General features: G+C 39.7%; 1 protein-coding gene across 1 annotated transcript in view; it reads right to left on the reverse strand.

Annotated features, from left to right (window-relative positions):
- Positions 1-26,990, reverse strand: part of RIMKLB (ribosomal modification protein rimK like family member B) — a 42,648-nt gene that overhangs the window by 1,519 nt on the left and 14,139 nt on the right. The window contains exons 4-6 of the mRNA XM_030460455.1: positions 5,427-5,657; positions 3,618-3,704; positions 714-917 (exon numbers count right to left, since the gene is read on the reverse strand). Of these exons, the coding sequence (XP_030316315.1) occupies positions 714-917; positions 3,618-3,704; positions 5,427-5,657 (522 nt within the window). The remainder of the gene's footprint in view (positions 1-713; positions 918-3,617; positions 3,705-5,426; positions 5,658-26,990) is intronic.

Raw genomic sequence — 26,990 nt, forward strand, 5'->3', positions numbered from 1 at the left:
TTACTATCATAAGTTACTGTCTCTAAAGCAAGAATTAAGGAATATTTATGTCTGGACCTCATTTGATTCATTTCACAGCCCATCCCCCCGCTGAGATTCAGCACATTTTCAGCCAGGTAATCTCAACACTCTTCCTTCCTTCTACCCTCAGGAACTCCCTGGTTCTATATCCAACAATATGCAGAAACTGAGTTCCAAGTATGCTGCAATCAATGCAGCAACCTTCCTCTGTCTCCTCGGCATGGCCTTTTGGGGAAAAGGTTGCAGGGGGGAGCCTGACAGCCTTAAGGCAGCACAGCAGCTCTACAATACAATCCAACTGTTTACTGCCTTCAACAGCTTTCTCTCTTAAGACTGTCCTCTCTTGCCAACTGGCTCTCTCCTCCATCCTCCTCAGTCTCATCGTTTCTCTTCCTCCTTTTTCTGTTCCTCTTAACAGGATGAATGATAACATGGCATTAGCATGACTCTGCCACTACAACATCAGGTCTGCCATTTGTGTTCCCCTCCTTTTCATCCATCCTATTAGCTAAAACCTTGCACAGAGACAATCTCTCCTCCTGTTTGCTCAACATACTTCTCAACACTTTCACGTTCCCTCTGTAAACTCCCAACAGTAAGCACAATTAAAATAAAACCTGCAGCTTATTTCAATTGGGCTTTTCAATTGGACTGAGAAATTCTGATCAAACTAGGAACAATGCCTTTCCTACCAAGTGAGCAGTTACTTTGCATCCTCCCATCTGTTGAGCAGCGGAGCATGGTGCCCACCACACGGCCTCCAACTACGATGACACGTACATCCTTGCCATGAGACTCTTTAACGTATTTTTGAAACAAGTAAGGGGCATCGTGACGAATCAAATGGCTTAGGTCTGCCAGGTGGTGCTTGTCTCGTGCCAGGAACACAGCTTTACCTGCATGAAGAAAAGAAGATTGGATGAAGCTACTGATTTGAGCTGTGTCAACGATTCAGTGCATAGAAGTAGAAACCTCTCATCAGTATGGCGCCCATTCTCACAGGACACATCTGTAGCTTATACACATTTAAAAGTTCTTCTGTGGACATCAGTGTTCCACTGTTCAGTGCTTATAAGTGTTCAAGTGCTGGAAGAGCTGAGGAGACATATGAGAAGTAGAAAAAGGAAAAAGAAGAAAGAAAGAAAGAAAGAAAACAGGTTTAAATACAGGAGGTGATCTTGTATTTCAGGCTCTTTTGGTACAAGACCTTAATGAGAGAAAAAAGGAAGAAATAGCTAGGAATAGCAGATATTTAATTAATAACACAGTTTTCTTCATCCAAGAGGACTGGACCCGCAGCCTACAGCTTTGACACACAGGAACCAATGACACGAAACTGTTAAACATCAGGTAGCTAAGAACTTTGAAGTCACTAGTGTGCCACTGCAGCACAGAACTGCTTCCCTCTTGGGAAGCTGCTTAAAGCTGCTCTTCCCAATACTTACAGGAGCTCACAAATCCAGAATGAGGCTTTGCAGTGGAACAACTACACTCAGAGGAAAACACTAGACTGCACAGTATCCAACACAATATAGCAGAAGATTGCAAAAGACAAACTGAATGGAATGCACTACAATTTTGAAAAAAAATTTTTTCGAAATCCCTAGTTTTTCTGCAAGTTTCTAGTTTTTCAACATTTCAAGGACTTGTTTAACCTATAACATGTTACTTCATTCTCCTTCCCTTCTATAGCACACCAAAGACTTCTTTTTCCTTTACCAACTTTGCTAATACTGACAAATGTCACTCCTGAGATAGACTCTACAAGTTTCCATCTCATTTCTAGACTCACAAGATGGCAACCCCTTCACCTTTAGTTACATTTCCCAAGTTCTCTTCCCCTTTCTTAAGGACTCTTTTCTATGTCATATTAGATTCATATTTTGCAATAAGACAGTAACTTTTGGGGTTTTTTTGTAGCAGAATTGTCACTCAAATATTCTTCAGTGTTAACAGAGTACAAAAATCAGTTGATAAACTTCCTATCTTAATTAAGGGAACAGAAATCCAACAGCAGCAGAACTAACGTGTGACGAATTCTACCAAGTGGCCACAGCCCAACTGGAGCAGCCTCGAATTCATCACATGTTAAGGTCTCCATAATACAGACCTCTGCTTGAGGAACATGTAATTTCATACCACAATCAGAGTATCAGAATGTAAGCTTAACAATCATTACAAGAAAGCATTTAATAATCCTACTATATTCTTAAAATGGCACAGTAAGAATGACACCTCAGAGGGGAACTACTTAATTCTTGGCAATTATGCAGCATCATGACATCTTGGCAAAAATAAGATTGGCACATTTGCTGCAACAGCAATTAATACTGAAAATGGGCTTAGAGGATTATGACTTTTATCCAACAGCCAGTACCTATGACCATATTTGCTTGGTTTTTTAAATACAATTTGCAAATGGCAATTAACGCTGAAAAAGTTTATCCAACTTTCTTCATGTGAAAGGATATGTACTGTGCATAAATTTGCATTAAAATGCCTGGAATTTAAAGTGCTCTAAAGTACAATGTGTAAACGGGGACTCACGTTAATTCTTGTTAAAAAAAATGGAGAAGAAAGTCAATAACTGTCCTTTCTATAATTATTTAGCACACCTTAACAAGAGGCTGTGTCAAGTCAAATCAACTGTCTCAAACTCCAGAGTTGTCAAATTCAGCTTGATGCTAAGTCAACCTCACAACTTGGCTTTGTACCTCTAGTAGCCCTTAAAACCATATGAACAGGTATTGTTACTGTTAACAGAAGCAGATCTGATCTTCTCAGCTCCAGCCTTTTGCTCCCACTCTTTCGTTTTACCAGCACAAGCATTTGTGCAAGTAAATGGTAATCCATATAAGAAATTAATCCAAGTAAAAATAGCCCGTCTAGATTCATCCAACATCAGTTTCTGAATTTACTATAGGGCTACAGAAACACTCATGTCAGCAGAAGATATGCAGCAGAGCAGCACACAGTGGGACAAACTGATGGACAGTAAGGAGGAAGTGGTGCATTTTTTATTATGCTTTCAACGTAACTGCTGGTGAATGTGCTTAAACTTTGGTTTCAATCTTTTTACTGTAACATCACCAGCACTGCCAAAGACATTTCTCTGAAAAACAAAGATCCAGTTTGGCAAAAAATATATGAGATTTTATTTAAATAACATCCTAACTACAGACAAAGTCAAGTAGAAAAAACTCAAATTAATACTAAAAAATCTAAAATTTCTTTTGTCCATTTAGAAACGTCCTTAAAATCCAATTAAAAAGGCTTCTTTCTGCTTCCCTAAGGCCAGACCTTCCGTTATTCCAGTTCAGGCCTCTCCTCACAGAAATCACCAATGGACCATGATTTTGAGCCCCTACTCCCCCCTGCTATTCCAAGGTTAGGTTCTACTAAATGGCTTCCTTAGGTTCTACTAAATGGCTTCCCAGTGCTGCAGCCTAGTCGACGTTCAGAAGTTGAACGGTAGTAGAACTTGCAAAATCCAACACATAACAGAAAGACCTTAGCTACCATTCCTTGGCAAGACAAAATCTTGAAAGAATGCTGCTTGGCATACTCCTTGCCCTCATCCTTGACCTCACACCCACCTCGGTGACCCCGCGTGTTCTTCACCACCATAGGGAACTCCAGCACTTCCGCCTCATCAATCATTTTGGCAAAATTCTCATGACCACCTGGCAAAAAAAAAACCAACAACATTATGTGCCACCAATCTGGTGCAGCCAAATCGGGGACTGAATTGCCACACGTTCTTCCCATCCATATAGCTAATGCAGAAAAAAACACCAGTTAAGAGGAAGTAGGTCGTGGAACATGATTAGACTTTGAAGGTGCTCATAATCTGTGGGATACTTTCTCCTACATCCTTTGAAAGGGAAGACTGAAGTTGAAAAACACCTCTTGATCACAACCCCAAAAGGCTCAACCCAATCTTACAAATCAGAACGCAATCATCCTACCATCTTGTTCCGATTTATCTTTTACCATATAAACTTTTTCAACGTCTAGCAGGAAAAATAGCACAGATGTAACACCAGTAACAGTTCCATCCAAACTACTAGCCAGGAAGGCAATAGAGAATACAAAAACAAGGCATAATTCAAAGAGCAGCAACAATGCAAATCTTGTCCCTTCACCTCTCCCCTTTCTGTGTCTTAATGCTCCTACAACTCATTCTCTGTTTCCTGGAGTAGTACTTGAACCTTTTCATCTCATTGCACCTGTAAGGACCTTAGAGAGTAGCTTTTAATAACCATCCACATGATTATGTTTGATACTTCAAGGTTATCTGAGTTCAGTTCCATGCACAGAAGGCTGATCACAGTACAAGAAATACAAAAGAGAAAGTTAGCAGACAAAGAAGTAAGAGTTCTCTAACGCTTCTGTGCAGTAAAGCACAGAAGTCAAGCCAAGACACCAGTGAGAAAGCCAGCAGCAGACATCACACTCCTGCCATGGATTTTAATGCATGTCGTGGATTAACAACATTCAGTACATCCTGGTTTACTTGGCAAAGAACAGAAGTGGCAAGGAGTTATCAGTGATGTTCTGCAATTACCCCATCAGTCATTGTCTCCTCTTAACCACCCAAAAATTAAAAATTCGTTACTTTCTCAAAGAGCTAAAGCAACCACATCTATTAAAAAAGGGTATGTTTCTTCTCAAATGTGTTTTCACAGTAGTTGATGGAAATCTGGTTTTGTCAAGTTTGCTGGCTTTTTGTATGTTTGTTTGGGGTTTTTTTGTCAAGTTTTTTGTCAAAGACATTGCATTGGTGCACCCTCAGAAAGGGAAGGAAAGCACTGGTATTTCCCAAGAACTTAAGGAGGGTTAGGAGGTATCTTCAATTATTTAACATATTATAATTAAATGCAAATATAGCATCATGGTAGCTCTAACAAATGGTTCCTCTAATCTAGCACCCTTGTCATGAACCATAGACTCCAGAGGCAGGCACAGGAGACATTAACTATCCTGGTGGGAAACAAACACCAAGCAACTGTTTAAGTTGAACATGAGGGCCTGTAGTCTTTTTGTCCTTTCACAATAATATATTTGCAAATTTTTTCATTCATACAGAAGTTTAATCTACTTTCAAGCTTTACAAAAGTCTAGATCCTATGACATCTAGTTCCCCAAGTTCTTGTCTGTTGTTTCAAGCAATTGCAACAGAGCTCAAAATGTTTTAATAGCAATAATTAAATAAACATCACAGCTAACCAAAAAAGTCCAAACCAGAATCTGAGTGTTGTGGCTTTAATTTCCTTTTCTGGCTACTGAGCTAGCCTCATGCTACTTAACTTTACAGATTTCCAAAAACTGACTCATATCTTTTGCACTGCAAAAGCACAAAATATAGCAGGTACCTATGCTACTCTTTAATCCAAAATCCTTACCATATGAAAAAGTGTCTGGAAGAGGTACACCATGACCAGCAAGTTCTTGAAACGTCCAGAACTTGTTGACACAGTTGAGGATGGCTTGGGGACGATTCATCAACCGACAGCCCATCTTCTCTAGGTGGCGAAGGACTGTGATATCACTGTCACTCTGGACCCAAGGTGTTGGTACACGCACAACCACCACTTGTGGGTAAGCAGTAACAAGCTCCCCATTCACCCGGAGACCTAAGGAAAAGAAAAACATTCCAGTCAGCTACAAGGTCTTCAGGACAAAGTAAGCTTCCAACAGTGAGCATTTAAACAGCGCAACCCCCTCTCACATGCATCTTGTCAGTTTAACCCACTTAAAACTAGGAATTATCAAAGAGCAGTCTTGTATTAAGGCACATAATCCCCAGGTGAAGGACCCTTTTTCTAGGTTGAGACCAAATCCTTTCTACAGAAGTTAGCTGCACACTACATTGAAAGCAGCAGTGTAAGAGGTGCCTGCCTCCTACTCCTGGTTGTTGCCTGCATGATGCAGTTCATACCATCGCCAGTCACAGCTATACTGATCCCACTGTTTGTGGTATATTACACAACATAATGCCAAAGTAACAGAGATTAGACCCTTAAAAAAAACCAAAACAGCAGTATTTGTAACATAGGTAATTTAAACTATCTGATTTAGAGTAAATAAGTACTAAGAAATAATTACCAGCTAACAGAGCAGTACCCCGTGATTAAGGAAGGAACCAGAAGCAAAGCCAGCTTTGCTACCCAATGCATTACTTAACCATGACCTATAGTTTTACAGATTATGTGTCTGAAAAAGAAACACTGAAGGACAGGTGGCAGGCTTGGGAATATAATAGGCTTGGACAGGAAGGCATCAAGCTCAATGAAAACAGTCTGGCACCTGAGGATGGGGAAAGACAAACAGGATTTGAAATTCACTTTCTTGGCCTTACATTCAAAGTTAAACTTTCTGACTTCAGTGTAAAATTCACAGCTCACACTGATGTCAGCATCTTAAGGGTTAAAAGAGGAAGGAGGGTGAGATGAGCCACCAGAGTGCATCTGCATTCCTGTGCCTATGAAAGGCCTTCCTAAAAATTCAGCTCTAGTCCAAAATAATTACCTGATTAGTTCTATTCCAAAGATGTTTGTTTTCAAATACAGAGTTGCATATACCCAAAGACACACATTGCCAAGCAATATATTTTATTTCAAGGTGCATTTCAAATAAAAGGGGGCTGGGGGGAGGGGGCATAAGGGAGGGTATCCTCCTCTCTGTACCTCTGGGTTTTTTGTCTTCTCCCAACCAGGATGTATTTAAAAGCTTGCCTTAAATACAATGACACAACCACCTACCAAAATGGAAGCAGAGTGTGCTGCCCAGTCCTCAGGAGGTCACAGGATCGCACTCTGGAATGGCCAAAACAGACCCATATCCAGTGCAAATCCTTTTTCCAGTCCCCACTGCCATAATTGCACAGAGATGAGGAAACACAAGCAGACGTGTGCTCTGGCTGCTCACCTCATTAGCACCAAGCGCTGCCGCATTGCAGCTGACATGAGTGGCGTTTAAGCAAGCAGGCTTCAGGCACACACACACCATTTCATGGAGGCATCTTAAGCAAGATTAAAACCAAGACACTGCAAAATTCCTAAGCAGAACATGAACATCAGGAAATGGACTACTATCTCCTTTAATCAGAAAAGGAGTACAGATTCAGTGAGAAAAAGATTTTTAACTTACTAGTCAAGGTTCCACCTTGCACGTGCATTTTCTCACTTCGGTGCCTGGCTGATTACACCCACTTTTTGCCACTGTAATTGCACTCAAGTCATGATCCACTTGCAAGCTGTGTAATAATCATTTTAAAAAGGGCTGGATTTTCTGCAGAGCCCCAAAATTGCCATGGTATCTTTGCTGTGAACCAAAATTACAGTTTTCTGATTCGTTGTATTCCATAGTCTTTTTGTTTGTTTGTTTTGCTCTGAAGTCACACCACATATGAAGGTTTGCACCACGAAGTCTGAAAAATGGCAGTTTAAGGAGATGAACATACCACACCCGGAATTCTTCTGAATGCCTGCATCAGACTTCACTATCAAACTGGTGTAAATTCAGCCCAGGTCACCAACCCTTCCTCCCCCCTCTGGAAGCAACTCTGGAAGTACAATGAAGCTAAGAACAACCTTAGCTTTTGCTCTATATTCAATCTTCTCTCTGGTCTGGACATTGTCCTTCCCAGAAAAAAAATAAATTCTCCCCTTATAGAAGACAGTTTACAAACAAAGGGAAGATCTACTCAATGAAATGTATAATTTGAACCACTACTGACATGCACCATAAAAATTAGCTGCAGTCTCCCAGCAATACAGTGCTGCAAAAAGCTTTATTACGGTAAAAAGGAGAGTCAGAATCTGCCATTTTGGCATGAGCTTGTATTTAGCATTCCATCTGAGATGCAGCACTTAACAATTAAGGTCTTACTACTATCAGGTCATTACTGCAGAGTGGTCTGATATTGATGCACTTTGGTGTCCTGAGCACAGTAACACACAAGATATTCATGCATTCCATTAATTTCTTTTACAATGAAACAATTAATGAATGAAAAGGAGGAGAAAGGAAAAAAGATATGGCACAGAAACTTAGAGCGGTGAAGTGGTAATCAAACTTATTTTTGAAAACTGAGATGAAAACTCTTTCCTTTGCAGTAATAGTACCACCCTGTTCCCAGACCAGCAGAAGTAAACTACAGAAACTAGAGTTGCATGTGGAAAGGGAGGCAGGAAGGCAGAAATTCCAATCATACAGAAGTACCATGACAAATAACAAGTTTGTCCATTTGTTGGCTTTCTCAGTAGATGTTCATAGCACTGCACACAGGGTAGAGACAGCCACACAGTCCTATGAAGTACCAACATTGAGACCCGTATTATGAATTTTACCAACATGTAACAACCATTTTGCCAGTGCCATGGAATAATTTCTTAGGTTATCATAAAATATTTTGGTATTCTTTGGTCTTACGAGATAAAGACCCCTGACTTGAAATATCACACTATAAAAACAGATGTCAATCCTGCATTTGAACAGGACTGGTTTGTTCACTTAGGACCAGCTTTCTTTGTTCTTTCTCTATAAAATGACATGCTCCAAAATGGAATACAGTAGATCTTTAGCATTATACATGGAGCATCACAGTATTGAGATCAAAGTGCAGATGAAGTTTTGCAATGTAAACTGTAGTCACCCAGGAATGAATTTGACCAGTCACACCACATCCCTCAAATAAAGTAAAAAACCTTCAGTTTCCCTCAAAGATGTCTCAAAGAAGCACACATTAGAACTGAATGGGTAAATGCACAATTCCTCATCAGCTGGCCCAACCAGTCCTGATGCTTTTCATTTCCAAAGAACAGAAGATAAGCTTAAAGTGAAAAAGAGCTGGTCCCTGCTGAAAGGGCTTCTTTTGACCCAATCAGATTAGAAGCCAGCATATGAACCTAAAAAGTACACAGAAAATGGATGCAGCATTAAACTCTAGCAAAGACAAGAAAGAGGCAGAAACTTCTACTGCTGTTACCAGAAGATATTGCTGTTATCAGAAGGCATTTATACATACTCTAAGAAGCTTCTTCAGACAGTAAAATGTAACACCTATAGCTCCTGTCTGAGTAGCAAGATACTCAAAATGCCAACCTGATTTAGTATAATTGTAGGGTGGATGCACGTACTTTGGAAAAAAACCACAGAATTCTGGTACTTCCCAGCTTTCATTCATTCACACAGTTTTTTTAGCACCTTCTGTCTTGTTTCCTGTGACAATTTTATTTTCACTGTCACGATTTCTCATTTAAAGAGCTGCATTCTTAAGAGAGGTACCAGTTAAGTGGCATGTATTTCATTTGGAACTTCAGAACCTCAGAAGTTCATTTGGAACTTCAGAAGACACAAGCTCAGTGACCAAATACAGGCATCGTAGCAATATCCTGTAATGTTTGCCAGGCAAACGTGCTTCTGCAAGACAATCACATCCAGAGCCAGAGTAAGTTCTTGAACTGCAGCCTTACACCTTTCACAGTCCATAAGCAATGGTGCTTCTATCCAGCTATCCTACCCTCTTGCACTTCAGAAACTCTGAGAAGCACTTCTGCACTGATGGCATTCTGGATCACTGACTCAAAAGGATCAAGATTCCAAGAATGCATGTGCTTCTGAACATCTTAATTCACACCCAAGAAGAATTTTAAATTGCTAGATATTTTTTAAACACTATTCAGGTTCCATTCCACACAAATCCCGTCTTATCTTCAATAATCAGTTCATCAGCAAGATTCATTATAGAATCACAGAATGGTTTGGGATGGAAGAGGCCTTAAAGATCTAGTTCCAACCCCTCTGCTATGCATAGGGACACTTTCCATTAGACCAGACTGCTCAAAACCCCATCCAATCTGACTCTGAACAATTCCAGGGATGAGGCATCCGCAACCACCCTGGGCAGTCTGTTCCAGCATCTCACCACCCTCACACTGAAGATTTCTCCTTAATGTCTAGACTAAATCTACCCTCTTCCAGTTTAAAGCCATTGCCCCTTGTCCTGTTACTACAAAGCCCCTTTCCCAGCTTTCCTGTAGGCCACCTTCAGATACTGGAAGGCCATTATGAAGTCTCTCCAGAGCCTTCTCCAGGCTGAACAACCCCAAACCCTCTTATAGCCTGTCCTCTACCTGTCCACCCTCTGGACTTTCTTTTTACATCTAAGAGTGCACAGAAGCTCCTTGCTCATCTGTGTAGGTCTCCTGGCATCCTTGTCTGCCTTCCTCTTTCTTGGAATGCATTGCTCCTTAAATTGGAGCTGATCCTTGAATACTGACCACCCTTCTTGGGCTCCTCTCTTGTCCAGGATTTTATCCCATGGTAGCCTACGAAGCAGATACCTGCAGAGTTAAAATTCTGCTCCCCTGAAGTTCAGGGTGGTGAGCTTGCTTCATACCATCCTTGTTCCGCTAAGGATCCTGAATTTCACTGTTTTGAGTGAAATCCTCCTTGTTCCTCTAAGGATCCTGAATTTCACTGCAGCCAAGACTGTCCTTTAACTTCAAATTGTCCACCAGTCTGTCCTTGTTGATGAGACCTAGGTCCAGCTAAGTTCTCATTGGTTCCCCTACCACTTGGAGAAGGAAATTGTCACCAATGCGTTCCAGGAACTTCACTGATACAAGGGTCAACACTCCCTCTTCTTCTCCTCTGCCTGTTCTTCTTGAAGAACATTCATTCCCATGCTCCAGTCACAGGGGTCATCCCATCATGTCTAGGTGGTGCCAGAAACATAGAAGCCCTGCAGGTATGCAGGTCTGTCTGTAAGTCTTCCTTTGCTCCAGATGTTACATACATTTGCAATAGAGGCATTTAAATTGTCCCCTCCTCCTGAAACTTCCTTACTGGCTGGGATTATATGCTCTTTCATTTCAGGTGTTCTTCTTGTGATTCTTCTCCAGGTCCAGGGCATCTATTAATAGCTATTGCAAAACAGTATCTCATGTCCTGTTTGCATGTTATGAACTGTATTTTCAGCTGAAACAAGGCATGTTGCTATACAAAGAATGCAGTTTCAGGACACAGGTCTAAAATCTCAATGATTTGCAAGTACATCAAATTACAGAGCTCACACTACAGCAAACATCAGGCATTTTAACAAAAAAATAAACGTGATTACTATCAAATAAATTTATTAAAGTTATTTTCATTCCAAATTACAATTTTGGAACAAAAGTCAAAAAAAGCAAACTGAGTCACCATAACCATGAAATATTTAGGATGAAATTCAAGTCTTCAAGTGCAGCATGTTACTATGACAGCAAATTTCCACATTGAAAAGGTATGATACAAAGCTAAATGCTTAACATATTTAATACACAAGCACAAGGATATCTGGCTAGGCTTACATGTAAATCAAATTACTGATATCAAGCTTCTATTTTTATACAATTTGAATCATCGGTATTAATTGATAGACTATAAATAGATGAAAATACTAAGGTAGCTGGAAATGTCAGAAGCTACGGTCTGGGGAAGAAACCCAAAGGACACTGAAATAGGAGTTACAAAGAAGAAACTTTCTCAGGAAGAAACACTGCATGCATGTTTGCTTCTATATGTATATTACAAAAACCTAGATTAGTAAACTGGTTTCCATGATGAGAAATGAAAACCAGTAAGACTTTTAATCTGTGCCTGAAGACCCATGGAATTTCACAACCATCAACCCACATTTCTGACCAAATAAATCAGAAGAGGAGATATGGTGCAGAGAATGTGGATTTGCAGAAGTTCCATGGTGTCGTGAATCCAGCAACACAGAACATTCTAGTCCTTCAGCCTTCTTTCAAACTGACTTCCAATTGCATACGTTTCACAAACTTGTCTGAGAGTTGGATGACTATGAGAAGTACTCCAAAGAGAGACCAAGGTCAAATTACTCCTTGTAGAGCATGGATTGCTACAAAAGGAATCCTCACCTCTGTGGCCACAGCTGCAACAAGCAGCTTCTTCTTAAAGAATTATTCTTAGAAGAATTCAACTTCAATGACTGCCCCTGTCTTCGATGAGCGCCCTAGTAAATGTCAACTGCTCTGAAATATGTAAGTGAAGCAGAACAGGAAAAGTGTTTCAGTATTGAGACTGATTCAGGATGTGGAATATACTTCTAAGAGGCACAGCATACAAGTGAAATAATGCAGGGACATCATTATGCAGCTCTCCAAAAAAATCAAATTTCAATGAAATTTTCAAAAGCACTAGACACCAGCTCCCATCACATTCCCAACAGGAGATATGAGGGACTGAGGACTTCCAAATATATTAACCAGATTTTCCCTCAGAGATCCTGAAAGTCTCCAGCTCTCTCAACTTTGTTATACCAATTTACCCATCCATCCATCCATGCAGTTGCTAATGTTTCCCAAATGAACAGTCACTCAGCAAGAAGACTGTAATGAATTCAACTTATTCAGCTGGGAAAAGCAGGCTAGCCTCCCATCACATAAACCTTTCCTCAAATTTTGAGGACATCACATTCTGCTACCTGCTTCTCCCAACTAACCAGTTGCTTTAATAAAAATAAATAAAAAAAAAATCACTGAATTCTACAAACCTAGACTCACTACTCCTGTTCTCAAGATACTGCATTACTATTTCTGGTTCCTTCTTCCTCACAGTATCTTTCAATATTGGTGCTAAAGGTCTAAATGTTTAATAATTACTTACAGTTTACTTGCAAAGAATTAATGTGTTTCATCCTAATTTCCAAATAAAAGCAAGCTTTAAGCTCAAAAGGGAAATATCCCAGTTTAACATTACTGGCAGCAGCAAGGTACACATTTCCTCAGACTCAAACACAACTAGATCTCTGAAATTTTTAAAATCTAGTGTACTTCAAACACATACACTCAAGAGAGTGGTAGAATTTAGGACTAATTAACAAAAGCAGAATTAACATTAACAAAATATTATTCTATACCTCAAAAACTTGCTGCAGTATATTCATTTAACTGTACATGTCTACCTCATCAAACAACAGTAACCAAGACAAATTCCCACAAACTGGGAGATACGTAGTAAAGTACAGCACTTTACATGCAAATTTATATAACTAGAACTTGAAATTGAAAGAGCATCTAAGCACTGAATTTTTAGAAATTCACCGATTTATTACCACCAAACTAAACTTTCCCCTTTAGAGTTGCAGGCATTTTCTCCTCTGCAACACAAAGTGTGACAGCCACAGTTTATCAGTTTAAACAGCAAGTTGTCACAAGTTCTCCAAAAGTTCACTGCCATGAAAAGGGCCCTTTGACACCTGGTATTACTGAGCTGTTTTTCACTCCGATGTATCCAAAAACAGGTTACTATAATAGTTCTGTTCTGAGTGATTTTTTAAATTCATATTCTCTCCCTTATTGTCCTACTTACAATTTTTCCAACCCAAATTACCAAGTGCCAGCAGTTAACCCTATGGGTTTAGTATGACCTCAATCTCCTTCTCCACATATATTAAACAAGAAAAGGCTTTCTCACCATTATACACTTTTATAGCCTAGTAGTTCAAATTAAATCACACATAGATGGCAAAAGTCATCTCTCTAGAACAGTACTATGACATTCCATTCTGAAACAGAAAGCAATCAGAAGCAGCTTCAGCTTCAATTCATAAAATCCTAACACAAGTACTGTGAAAACTTTCATAAAAGGCCACTGCTGCCACTCCAACAGAAAGCAAGAAGGTATCTAGGGTAAACCAGATCTACTTCATCTCACTTCCTTGAAGTGAGAAGTTACGGACGCTCCCTCCCTAGAAGTGTTCAAGGCCAGGTTTGATGGGGTCTTCAGTTACTTGATCTAGTGGTAGGTAGATTATGGAAGGGGGATTATACCTAGATGATCTTTAAGGTCCCTTCGACCCTATCCATTCCAAGATTCTATCAACAATGGTGCTCCAAGTGACTGTGTCCATTCTAGATTAGGGGTTCTTTTCAGGTGCAAGGCAGAAACAGACCAGATGCTTCTGTGCTTACCTGACTACATCAATAATAAGCAGATTGATTATGGCTAGATGTATGTTTTTGAGCTTCATTTCCACAGAATTCACAGAATCATCATGGCTGGAAAAGACCTCTAAGATTACACAGCTACAAGGTCTGCCCCTCAGCATCTTGGCAGCCTGTTCCAATGCCTAACCACTCTTTCAATAAAGAACATTTTCCTAGTATCCCATATAACCCTGCCTTGCTACAACTTCAGGCCATTTCCTCTAGTCCTATTGCTGTTTACTTTGGAGAAGAGAATAACACCCACCTCAATACAGCCTCCTTTCAGGCAGCTGTAGAGAGCAGTAAGGTCTTCCCTCAGCCTCCTCTCCTCCAGAATAAACAATCCCAGTTCCCTCAGCCACTCCCCACAAGGACTTCTTCCAGTTTAATTGCTGTTCTCTGGACATGCTACAGCAACTCATTGTGTAGTGAGGGGCCCAGAACTGAACACAGTATATTCAAGGTGCAACCTCTCCAGCGCTGACAACAGGAGGACAATTACCTCCCTGGCCTTGCTAGCCACACTATTTCTGATGCAGGCCAGGATGTTGGTGTCCTTCTTGGCCACACTGCTGTCTCGTATTCAGCTGGGTGCTGACCAGCACGCCCAGGTCCTTTTCTGCTGGGCAGCTTCCCAGCCACTCTTCCCCATGCCTGTAGCATTGCCTGGGGTTGTGTGACCCAAGAACAGGACCCAGCACTTGGCCGTGCTGAACTTCACTCAGCTGGCCTTGGCTCACTCACACAGCCTGTCCACGTCACTCAGCAGAGCTTTCCTACTCTCAATCAGATCAACACTCCTACCCCAACACAGTGTTGCCTACAAACGTGCTGAGGAAGCACTCAAACTCCTCATCTGAATCACTGATTAAAATATTCAACACGAGCAGCCCCAAAACTGACCCTTGGGAAACATGACTTGTGACTGATCAACTAGATATAATTCCATTCAATAAAACTCTCTTGCCCCAGCCATCCAGCCATTTTTTCACCCAGCAAGAATTTTTTTACCCGGCTAGTATTTTTATGCAGTCACATTACATTGTTTGCTTATAATGCCAAACCACAAGCACTTCTTGTCATGCATAAATGTGAAGTGAATGGACCCAAATATAAAAACATATGTAAAAGGTGTATTAGAAACAAAAATTAACTCTACACCACCATCTTGCTCTAAGATTTTATTTTATCCTAGGTAAAATTGGAAACTATATGAAATCACGTCAAAGCCTGAACTACAATTATTATATGGATATATAAACACTCACACAATTAGGAAACTTTGAATCACTAACATAATATAATTCCAGAGACTACTTAGAAGATATTCAGACAAGTATAGAAAGATATATACAGTATATTAGCCCTACTCCTAAACCTGTATGCTTTAGTGATATAACTGCTAGATGAATTTTAAACAAAGCATTGCAAAAAAACTGTAAAGAGAAATGCCATGAAAGGGAAATCAAGAGATTTATTACAGCAAATGAAACAGTGCTGGGATATATTACTTCAAACTTTTGAAAAGCCAGTTTCTGCTTTTCCAACAGAGTTTTCTAAAGTTCTCATCAAACGTTTGCTTTTCCAATTTATTCCTGGGGAAAGTTAGAAGAATTTTAAATACTTTCCATAGCAGAAGCTCTTTAAAAATATTCAGGATGAGACCCATTTACATTTACCGAAATTGGAAGTGAAGTACAGCTGTTTTAAACTATTTGAATTATAAACATGCAAAGTCTCTCACAATTCAAGTTAATGACTCTGAATTGAAGATAGATGGTTCTGACTAGAATGTTGCAAAAAGGACCCCTAACTTTTATTTAAGTGTCTGCATGCACACATGCTATATAGCTACTGCAGAGGCAGTCTTCTGTCAATTAGGTTTCCCAAAGCTCTCAACAAATACAACAAGCATTCATAATAAAAGAAAGGTCGGGCTCACCAAAATTACTTATGTATCCTGCCCTTAAGAATGTATTTCTAGCAACTGTACTACAAATACTTTCTTGTTTTTACATGTAACAAAAAAATGCAAAGCCTTGGGTTTCACAGTCACTTTAAGCTGATCTAAGCCAGACCTGACATACATGGGCACAACCTTGTCTTTTACCACACTACCAGCAGTGTGCTCCCACCATCTCTCATTTGTACAGCTTTCAGTGACAGAGAGGAAGCCTGCTTTAGGGGGCAGGTGGGGAGAGGTATGAGGCTGTCAGCTTACATAGCTTCACAGTTGTTAATATCAACAATAATGTAAAATAAAAAAAATAAATAAGGCATCAGAGGGAGAACAAAACTGGTAGCTGAAGTAACCAAAAGGATTTCCGAAAGTCCAGTCCAGTCAGTTCTAACATCCCACAGATCTCCAAACCCAGATGTAAGCAGTATAAACCAAAACAAGTCAACACTGCCAATGAAAGAAACAGTGCTGCTCTTTCATTATTGTAGCACCTGGTTCCAAACCCCACGATGCCTGTCCACTTTACCTGCACAAGTATTTGCACACCTATAGAACAACCTGAATCCATGGTAAGGAAAAGCAAAAATAGGTAGGTAAGAGTAATAAGGAAGGCTTTCCTCATCTTCTCTCACTGTCATTGTCATCTTAAAAATTTCAACATGTCAGAATCTTTCACGTGAGTTCTTAAGTAGACCAGGATTTTAGTGATGACTATTATTTGAACTGGCAACAACAGGTGCACTAATCACTACTATTAAGCTTGTTGCAGCATGCTAAAGCAACTTTTCATTTTCTTGACTTAAACTCAGTCAAAACCACACAAAACCAAGATAGTCTAAACTTACTAATAAGGAAAAAATTAAAACTGAACAAAAAGCATGTAATATTTTTATTATCTTTTAGCCAGTAGCTTCTTCTCTTTACAGAAGGAAAACAAAACTTGGCCAGAAGAGAACTGCAAACACGAAATGAAGAAGGTAACAGGGAAAAGCCATATTTAAGAAACTCTACATGAAAGGAAGATCTGAAAAGGAATTTACAGGAGGTTCTAAGACAGCATATTTCCTATTGATTGTCTGTTCTCCTCCTCAATGATCAGTGTTATTCTAAGAATTCCAAATTTTAAGCTCAAAAAATTGCTGGGAAAAAGGGTTTGAGTAATTCCTTTAATACATTAAGACTATATATTTACTAAAACAAGGAATGCCTTCTTGATGCATGATTACAGCTCCCAAGTTTGACAGTGACAGATTGTTAACAGTAGTTTCCACAATCAGGAAAAGCTGCACATCAGTAGCAGTGACACTGTTTCAGTCCTCACACACTGATTCAAAGTTTGACTGTGTAGACCATAGGAGTGGAAAAGCTGTGCCATGGCTTCAGTAATCTCACATGCACAAAAAAAGTATGAAGGAACAATGATGATGATGATTTAGGGGGTTAATATAGTTTCTCCAGAAATGTCTGTAATACACCATAAGGTGTTGGAGGAGACTCCAGAAAAGAAAATTGTTCAAATATGCAGTTTCATGTTATATTTAACCCAGTTCAACTACATGGTGCAGCAAAAAGGTAACCCATCAGCTGTACCCCTATAGTCCTAATTAACACCTTGCATCAGACCTAGTGATGATGCAACCACATAAGAACTCAGATCAGCAAGTTTCTCTGAAATGAAGGATGAAAACAAAGGGAGGGAAGGAAAAACAAAAACATCCACAGGGTTTTTTTTTTATTTGATAATTAGCTAGCTCAGTTCACCAAACAGGCACGAAATTAAAACAATGCAAGGGAAGCAACAGGAAACTTCATGCATGAGAGGACAGCAGCACCATTTCTTTTAGTAAACCTCTAAATTTATATTAGAACGCATTCTATCATGTTTTTCACTTAATACCATAGTGGCAGTTTTAAGACCCGAGTCTGCACTGACATTCAAAAAAAGTGACCCTATTCTGCTCCCAGCACTCACAGTCAATCTCCTTACTCTGTTTCTTCTTCTGTGTGAGCAGCAACATTTGTGTGGCTGTAGAGTGAATCAGATAAGACAATTATTCTGAATTAATACCAGACCCACAACACTTTTTTTTTACCCCAGTGTTCTAGTTTGAGCCAGGGTAGAACCAATTCTTTCTTGTAATTTTACTTTCAGCTATAGAAAGACCATTTGTTACTTGTTTAATTGCCCACCCAGCCTTAAACCCTGGCACCCAAGGCAATTTCAAAATTTGGTTTGCTACAGAACCACAAAAAAAAAGTTTGAGCGAAGTGTGGAGTAAGTGTGACAATTAAGCAGACACCTGCCTGTATCTGCTGAGAGAACAGGTATCGTGCAGAGCAGATTACCACTTAACAAGACTTGTCAGAACAAATAACAGAAAGCCATGAGAATGGTCAGGAATACAGCCCTGTATTTACGATATTTAATTCTTGTTCATTTACCACTTCCTTAAGATTATTTTTTATCTATTTTGCATTATGTTTTTAAAATAAGATAATCAATTTAGAGAGATATTTGGATAACATGCAATGGATGTGACTATCAAATTAATAAAATGTCCTGATAACTAAACATTGTGTGAATCACAGCTGAGTGGGTTTGTCTCTCATGCCTAGTACTGACTAGTAGGAAAAACCCTAAACATTCAGTGAAAACCAAAGCAGTTCAAAATCATACTAAAACTATTTTGAAATTAATCTTTATGATAAATACTTTGAGTTTAAGATGATTACAATTGTGTACAATGTTTTAACAACCTCCAAATACCCTGAAAACACAGATTTCCAAATGAAAAGCCAGTATCAAATTAATATATCAAACCTAGCACGAACCAGGTGTGAGTAAAAAGTAGTGATGACAAAGAAAGGTAAAGGTCTAGAAAACAGAGGTACAGATATGAACGATACCTAGTGAAGAACCTGAAACCTGTTTTCCTGAGATCTGGATTGAAAGCTGTCCTCTTCCTCATGATTTACCACTCTCCTGCTTATATGATCTGTTTTCTTTGAAGTAGTAGGGTCCTAACCCTGCCAGTCACCAGGGAATTACTTTGATTCAACAGTCACCAGAGCCAAGACAAAGAAAGTGAACACACAGGGAACAAAACAAGAGAAGCATGCTCCATCATCAGAAGATATTCCTATCCCCATCTCCCTACTGCCTGCATTTGGAGCCAGATTTGCTACTCACATGCTTGCACTACAGGCCACCTAAACAAAAATGATAATCAGAAGACAGGTGGAAACAGGTGAGGGGTTTTTGTGACCTTAATTAATTAGCTTGCATTTAGAAGATGAATGGAAGTGCCTGCATAACTGTTGTCAGTTATGACAACATAACTGAGAGCAGGGTGCAAGAAGAAAGAAACAAGGGCTCCCCATTTTGGAAGCCAGAAGCTGTACATCTATGACGATGAAACATTTACCTAAAATTACTGTTCAGCACAGACTACACGTCAAAAGCAAAACCTGATGTGTTTATAGTCCACACCTGACTTTTCAGTTTCAAAGGTGAGACCTTTGGTATCTTGTTAGGATTTTTACACAATGGATCACATTAGGACATCTCAGAACACTTCTGGTAAAAAAAGTATGTGTGTTTTAAAAATCTAAAGCATACTCACAGAACACCCACATGCTGCAGATATCAATCCTTTTATATCATGTATGCAGAGACCACCAACACGGAGCTCTGGAACCCTCTCAGACCCAAATGTTCTAAGTATTAAATGATCCCATCCTAAAATGCAAGTCCTAAATGCTACAGAACAAGAACAGAAACTAAATATACGTAAAATAACACAACTACAAATTCACTCCATTCTTAACAATCACACCAGTATCTCCCATGTTTTTAATGTCATGTTTCTGTTAATTTTATTTAACGGGGGGGTGTTTTGTTTTATCACAGAAAGTTTCATTTATCCAGATACACACTATACAACAGCTCTGGGTTTCTTCAGAAGTACAGCATTTAAAAAAAAAAAAAAAAAAGCCTAAAAGCTTTTTCTAGAAAAGATGATATAACCAGAATTTCTTAAGATATTAGTGCAAAATCATACACAAAGCAAAGCTATATAAAGAAGAATTCAATTGTTTCCACACCTCTAAGTTCACTGAACTTGATTCCTCTTCCTGGCTTTACAGTGTTAAAACTACATTGTAGTATCTCCACGTGTTCTATGGCCATACCGTAATGAAAATACAAGTATAACAACACAGTATTGTCAAGTCTATGACATTCAGCAAGGCCAAGTGCTGGGTCCTGCTCTTGGGTCACACAACCCCAAGCTTGGGGAAGAGTGGCTGGGAAGCTGCCCAGCAGAAAGGACCTGGGGGTGCTGGTTAGCACCCAGCTGAATTTGAGCCAACAGTGTGGCCAGGGAGGACACCAACATCCTGGCCTGCATCAGAAATAGTGTGGCTAGCAAGGCTAGGGAGGTAATTGTCCTCCTGTTGTCAGCACTGGAGAGGCTGCACGTTGAATATACTGTGTTCAGTTCTGGGCTCCTCACTAGAGGAGAGACATTGAGGTGCTAGAGGGTGTCCAGAGAACAGCAATGTAGCTGGTAAAATGAAGGGTCTGGAGCACAAGTCTTATGAGGAGTGGCTGAGGGAATTGGCACCATTGAGTCTGTAGAAAAGGAGTCTGAGGGGAGACTTATTGCTCTCTATAACCACCTCATAGGAGGTTTTAGTGAGATGAGTGTTAATCTCTTCTCCCAACTAACAAGTGACAGGATGAGAGGAAATGGCCTCAAATTGTGCCAAGAGAGGTTTAGCCTAGGCAAGTGGTGGGGTCACCATCCCTGGAGGTGTTAAAAAAACAGACGTGGCACTTCAGGACATGGTTTAGTGGCAATAGTGGTGTTGGTTGATGGTTAAGCTTGATGATCTTAGCAGTCTTTTCCAACCTTAATGATTCTATAATTCTATGTATTCTTTCTCACCTGGTCTGGTGCAGAAGCTTCCATGTAATGCCAAAATATGTTCATCAGTTAATACATTTGCTATTGTGTTTCCTAAATAAGACACACACCACACAGTCAGTAATTATCTACTTAAAAGAAAATGCTCCTCACAATCACACAGGTATACATACAGTCCTTCCAACCAGATCAGTCAAATAACAAAATGATGCAGTGGAAGCAACATCCCCTACTTTCAGCTTGTTTCGACCTGTAAAGGCTATACATTTAAGAGGTGAGGTATTTTACCACTTATTTGTGGTAAAATATCTGGACTGTAACTGTACCCCCCAATTTACCAATCCCTACAAATTTATAAGTATCTTTATATGCATTTACTCTGCACTAATAGCTTGAAAACTGTCTTTGTCTTGTCTTTATGAAACAAGATATTCCCAATTTGCAACAAAACAAAAAACAGAGGGGCTACTGATCAGATCACAAACAAATCAATGGCAGAGATGGAAAATAGAAACTTTACAAGCATCAGGTATGACAAATCTCTAGTTAATTTATCTCAATCCTCCACAGATTCGTCTAACAATTTCTTTTAAATATTTGCAATTACATTCTTCCTCAAGCTCTTCACTTTAAAAGTAACACAGTCACAGAAATCTCATTATCAAATGCCACTCTTGTTCTGTTCTCTGGAACAGAATTGTAATTTACATTAACTCTTAGACTCCCCACCCATTCTCTCCTACTGGCAGAACAGTAGGACAGAACATCCAACAAAAAGATCACAGAACATCACAAAAAGATGCAGAAAGTTGTAAGGGGCACAAGTAGTAGTCCTATTTAGGTCCTGAATTGAGTTTTGTTCTAGTTTTGTGGACCAAACAAGAGCTACTCCAAGACTTTAAAGGATTTTTAAGATTAAACTACCAAAATGTCAGATTGACTGTAACCCAGGCAGAAAGAGGAGTGCTGAACATTTAATCTTAGTCTACAGGATATCCATTAATACCATCTGAGTCAGGGAAACACAGACACATAGTAATACTAGCAGGGGAATTTGATATGCTCTCTTTTGTTATTAATTTTTTAAAACCTTCTTCATGGAGAAAGAAAAGGCATCATATAGAAATGGAAGCCACACCTCAACAATATGAAGCAGTTAGATGTGGATAGCTATGCTTTCTAGAACAGTGATCTCAAAAATGTGGTTGGTGCAGGAAATCCTGGAATTCTTAATAAATAATTTCAAAATCCTGAAAACTGACACTACCACAGCAGGCTCAGTCAAGTTCACTAGTGCCCCCTTCCTGCTTCATATTAAGAAGAAAACTCAAAGCAAGGCAACCTGCTTTCCAAGGAATTAAGAATGTAGCTCACACTGTGGATCTGTTCCTCATCCAGAAACAGAAGTTCCAATACTTCATGTTAGTAACCAAAAGTAATACATTATTTATATATATCTACACACACACACACACACGTATGTATGTATGAAGATGCTCTTAACCATGAAAAACAGTCTGCAAGGCACTTCATAAAATATGAAATACAAACACTGAAAGCAGTGCTGTCAAAATAACCCAAACAAAAAGAATTCCAGGAATGGAATAAGCCTTTTCCCAAAGCAGTTGAAAAGTACAATAACAATGGGAACATGACAATTTACATATATGAAACAAATATGAAGCAGAACAAGGCACAAGTGCAACCTCTCCAGGTATTTAGATAAGTAGAATAACTCCTCAGTTTCACTAACAGGATACATATGTATATTGAATGTAAATATAACCATGGACTACTGTCCAAAGAGTATCGGTTTACCCAAGTCATTGACTATCACTACATCAATCATGTTTTTTTCCCTACATCTGTTTTCCAAAGCCTATGTACTAAACAGTGTTGATACATCCAGCACCGTCCCTCCATGACTGCACACACAGTATTACATTAAAAAGCTATGTTAAGAGAAAAATAATAAAGCCACAAAGTCAAGCACATACAAGTTACAAAAAGCCACAACTAAGGATATTGATCTGCTACCCCACCCACATACTGTCTTCAATTACATGAGCAAACATTATTTTTTCCACAGCATTTACCTAATGGGCACAGGAGATACAACAATCACTTAACAAGCAGCTACTAAGCAATGTATTTTCTTTTCTACTGTTTAGTGTGTAGTCCCTGGGTTGGTGTACTGAAGTCCTTGCTTGAAACATACCATTATTAATTTCTTCCCGAGTTTTATTTATTGTGCTTACCACAGTGTTATCTAAGTGCTTCAAAATCTTAATTTATTTTTTCAACTATGCAAGAAATCAGTAATATGCTACTGATTTCCCATACGAGGAAACAAAACCCAGACATAAGTGTTAAAGAAGGAATTCAAGACACCACATTAGGGAGACTGTGATTTCTCAGTTGCTGACTCTGCTCCTACTTATTTTATTTGTGGATGCAAGTATTCAGCACTTTAATAAAGCTAATCCAAGTATCAAAAGTTTGGGCACTCAGGAAATGCAAAATCATGCAATTAAAGGCAATTTCTGAGCAGACCAAGTTAAATCACGAGATTAACACTTTCCTTCCAGCAATATTCTACTTCAATTGCCACAAATTCCTGTAACCACAAAGAAGGAATCCTACAAATGGTCATCTCATTCAATGCACTACAAGTTACGTTTCCAGAGCAGAACACCCTGTATTTTAACAAGTTTTACTTTGTGCCAGTATGAGTATTTGCTGTTGCTCCTCATCATAGCATTTTACCTTTACATTTGTGGATAATCAAAAGCAACCTCATAGCAAGGTTTAATGCTGAGCCTGCAATTACATGAATGACAGATGCTCTCTATTAATACCCCCTCCCTTCCCTTATAGGAAGAATGAGAGAATAAGGCAGAGAGACTTACAGGTTGGAAACTAAACTACACAGCTTTAGTGAAACAGTAGTGATGAAAAGTTAATAAATATGTACAAATATACACAAAAGTGATACCATGTTCCTCTCCCCCCAGTAACATTCACAACACCACCAAGGTTGCAGGGCAAGCCCTGGAAGACTCAGGCTGGGCTCCTGGAGTCAGCAGCAGACAGGAACCGAATGCAGGAGGGCACAGATGGGGAACAAAAGCACATGACTGGATGGAATCCTCCCAGAACACCAACCATGGATGAAGAGAGCTTGACCCTTGTAATACCTCATATTTATACCAAGACACACTTAGAATCACAGAATGGTTTGGGTTGGAAGGGACCATAAAGATCATACAGATCACCTCCCACTAGATAAGTTACTGAAGGCCCCGCCCAACCTGGCCTTGAACACTTCCAGGGAGGGGGCATCCACAACTTCCCTGGGCAACCTGTGCCAGCATCTCACCACCCTCAGAGGAAAGAATTTTTTCCTAATGTCTGACCTAAATCTCTCCTTTTCCAGCTTACAACCATTGCCCCTTGTCCTCTTACTACACACTCCTGCAAGAAGTCCTACCCCATCTTTCTAGTAGGCCCCCTTCAAGTATGGGAAAGCTGCTATAAGGCCTCTTATCCAGGCTGAACCACCCCAACTTCCTCAGCCTGGCTGCACAGGGGAGGTGCTCCAGCCCTCTGATCATTTTAGTGTCTCTCCTCTGGACACGTTCCAGGAGCTCTGTGTCCTTCTTATGTTGGGGACTCCAGAACTGGACACAGCACTCCAGGTGGGGTCTCACAAGGGCAGAGCAGAGGGGGAGAATCACCTCCCTCAATTGGCTGTGCTTCTTTTGATGCAGCCCAGGACCTGGTTGGCTTTCCGGGATGCAAGCACACACATTATCAGCTCATGTTAAGCTTCTGGTCCACCACCACCCCCAAGTCCTCAATCCCTTCTCCTCCCACCATGTATTTGTGCATGGGATTGCCTCAACCCAGGTGCAGAACCTTGTACTTGGCCTTGTTGAACTTCATGCAGTCTGCATGAGCCCACCTCTCAAGCCTGTCAAGGTCCCTCTGGATGGCATCCCTCCCCACCAGCAAGTGAGATGTAATACTTAATTTGGTCAGTTTTGGTCACCTGTGTGTTCTGCTCCTCCCTTAAAGGAGGGTTTTTCGGTATGATCCCTTTAATCCCTTCCTCTTTCAGGAACATAAGATGCTTTTCAGAAGCAAGCAGTGGTTCTGCATACCATTCCCTAGCCATAATTATAAACACTGGGTATTACCATCCTATAAGCAAACACTGATCCAGCAATATGCCTTTAATTTCAGCAAGTGCAGCCACCTATAAGAGACTTAACAGAAAGTAAAATTACAAGAAAGAAAATCAGTTCTATCCTGTACACCTCATCACCTGGCATTTAAATAACACATCCATGACATTGATGGAATAGCTCATGAGAGCTGGATCAGTCCTACCATGTCAATTTGAACACTTGAGCTGACAGCTGTGTGTCAGCAGCACTGGGTCAGCAGCATCCATGTGGACCAGCATTTAAGGTGAATGGGCTCCACCATCAGCAAATACTTGTCTAACCAACTTGCAGAAGATTTTTTTCTCTAGAGTAGAGAAAAGTTCTGAAGGTTTGATTCAACACCAAGCACTGGAAGTCAGCAACCACTAAGTACAGCTTGCTTTGCCACAAAGAATTCATCCGCCTAGATCTAACACCTGTGCTTTTACTTCCTTACTGTCCCACCTTCATTCTCTTCTCTGTGTTTTTCTAGTACTTTCCAAACTAAAGACTTTTTCCAACTGTCAAGTAGCTTTTTTGCTGGCAATCTGGACTACCACTAACAACTTGGTTTTCTGCTCTGCCTCCACATTTATTTTCTATTTGTTCAGTCTGCACCTCATCTCACAGAAGTTCTGACACACAACTTGTGTTCCCACTGGTTTTCAGCTCCAGTTTCCTTCTTGAAGGAAGCAATTTCTTACCTACCAAGGGTTTCACTACAGTCACTTCCTGGTACCATTTTTTGGTCCAGCACTGGTAAACCTAGCAAACAATTGCACTTGTACCAAGATATTTCTGAGGATTCAATCTGTTTTAAAAAAATCCTAAAACTTTCAGATTAATATGATTTGGGGACTACTGAGTAAAACAGTTATACAACTGAAAAAAAATTGTGAGAAATCTCCAAAAGCTATCTACTAGTGATAGGTCAGACTCCTCAGCAATGAAACAACAGGCACATTTACGTTCCATCATGATCTATAGTACTGTCATTTTGTAAAGTGCTGTTTGAATAAATGGTCCCACTAGAGAAATAAAAAAATAACAAAAACACTAAAAGCCATGATTTCCCCAAGTGCCAAACGTCATTTATTCTAATCCATTTAGGTAATGTTCCTACCAAAAACATGGAAACCATTTTTGCAGTCACACTGTTACCTGTCTCAGCAGACTGATGCAGCATTAAAGAACATCTTATACCAAGAAGAGGTTGGTTTGATTTAAAACTACACCTGCATGCAGACCTGGTTCACAATGCAAATTGTTCCAGCACAGCACACTTAGGTGACACAGTACTAGACAGGATTGTTGGAAAAGTGACATAGAAACTATCAGCCAGTTATAGATTATTTTGTCAAATATTACACTGATTGTAATTTCTTGACTGTAATGTATGGTAACACCTCTTTCATCTCACTTTTGTCTTTTTTACATTGTTTTTCCCCCAGGTGGCCATTCCTGAGAATTCTTACAACAATTAAAAATCTGCCAATGCTTTCTGGCAGTTTCAGGTATTATGACACACATGTATGTTCAAGATGATGTGCCCTACAAATCTGATTTTCCTAGCTGACTACACTAGAACAAATGCAAATGAAAAACTTAGCCCTTAACACATCCCTCTGAAATTACCATAATAAATTATTACCATGCAGAAACATACCTACCTCTCCACCTTGCAAAGAAAGCTTTAGGCTGAATGTGTATCTACCTCTGCTGACATACTGACATTTACTGAGGAAACAGAATGATCCTGACAAGACCAAATTAATTGTTAGCCTTCATTACTCATCATCAGCTTGAGGCAACAAGCAACCATTCATGGAAGTACAGAAATACCCAATAGTAAGAAATAAAACTGAAAGGACAC

Source organism: Calypte anna, chromosome 1, assembly GCF_003957555.1.
Source record: "Calypte anna isolate BGI_N300 chromosome 1, bCalAnn1_v1.p, whole genome shotgun sequence".
Classification (NCBI taxonomy): Eukaryota; Metazoa; Chordata; class Aves; order Apodiformes; family Trochilidae; genus Calypte; species Calypte anna.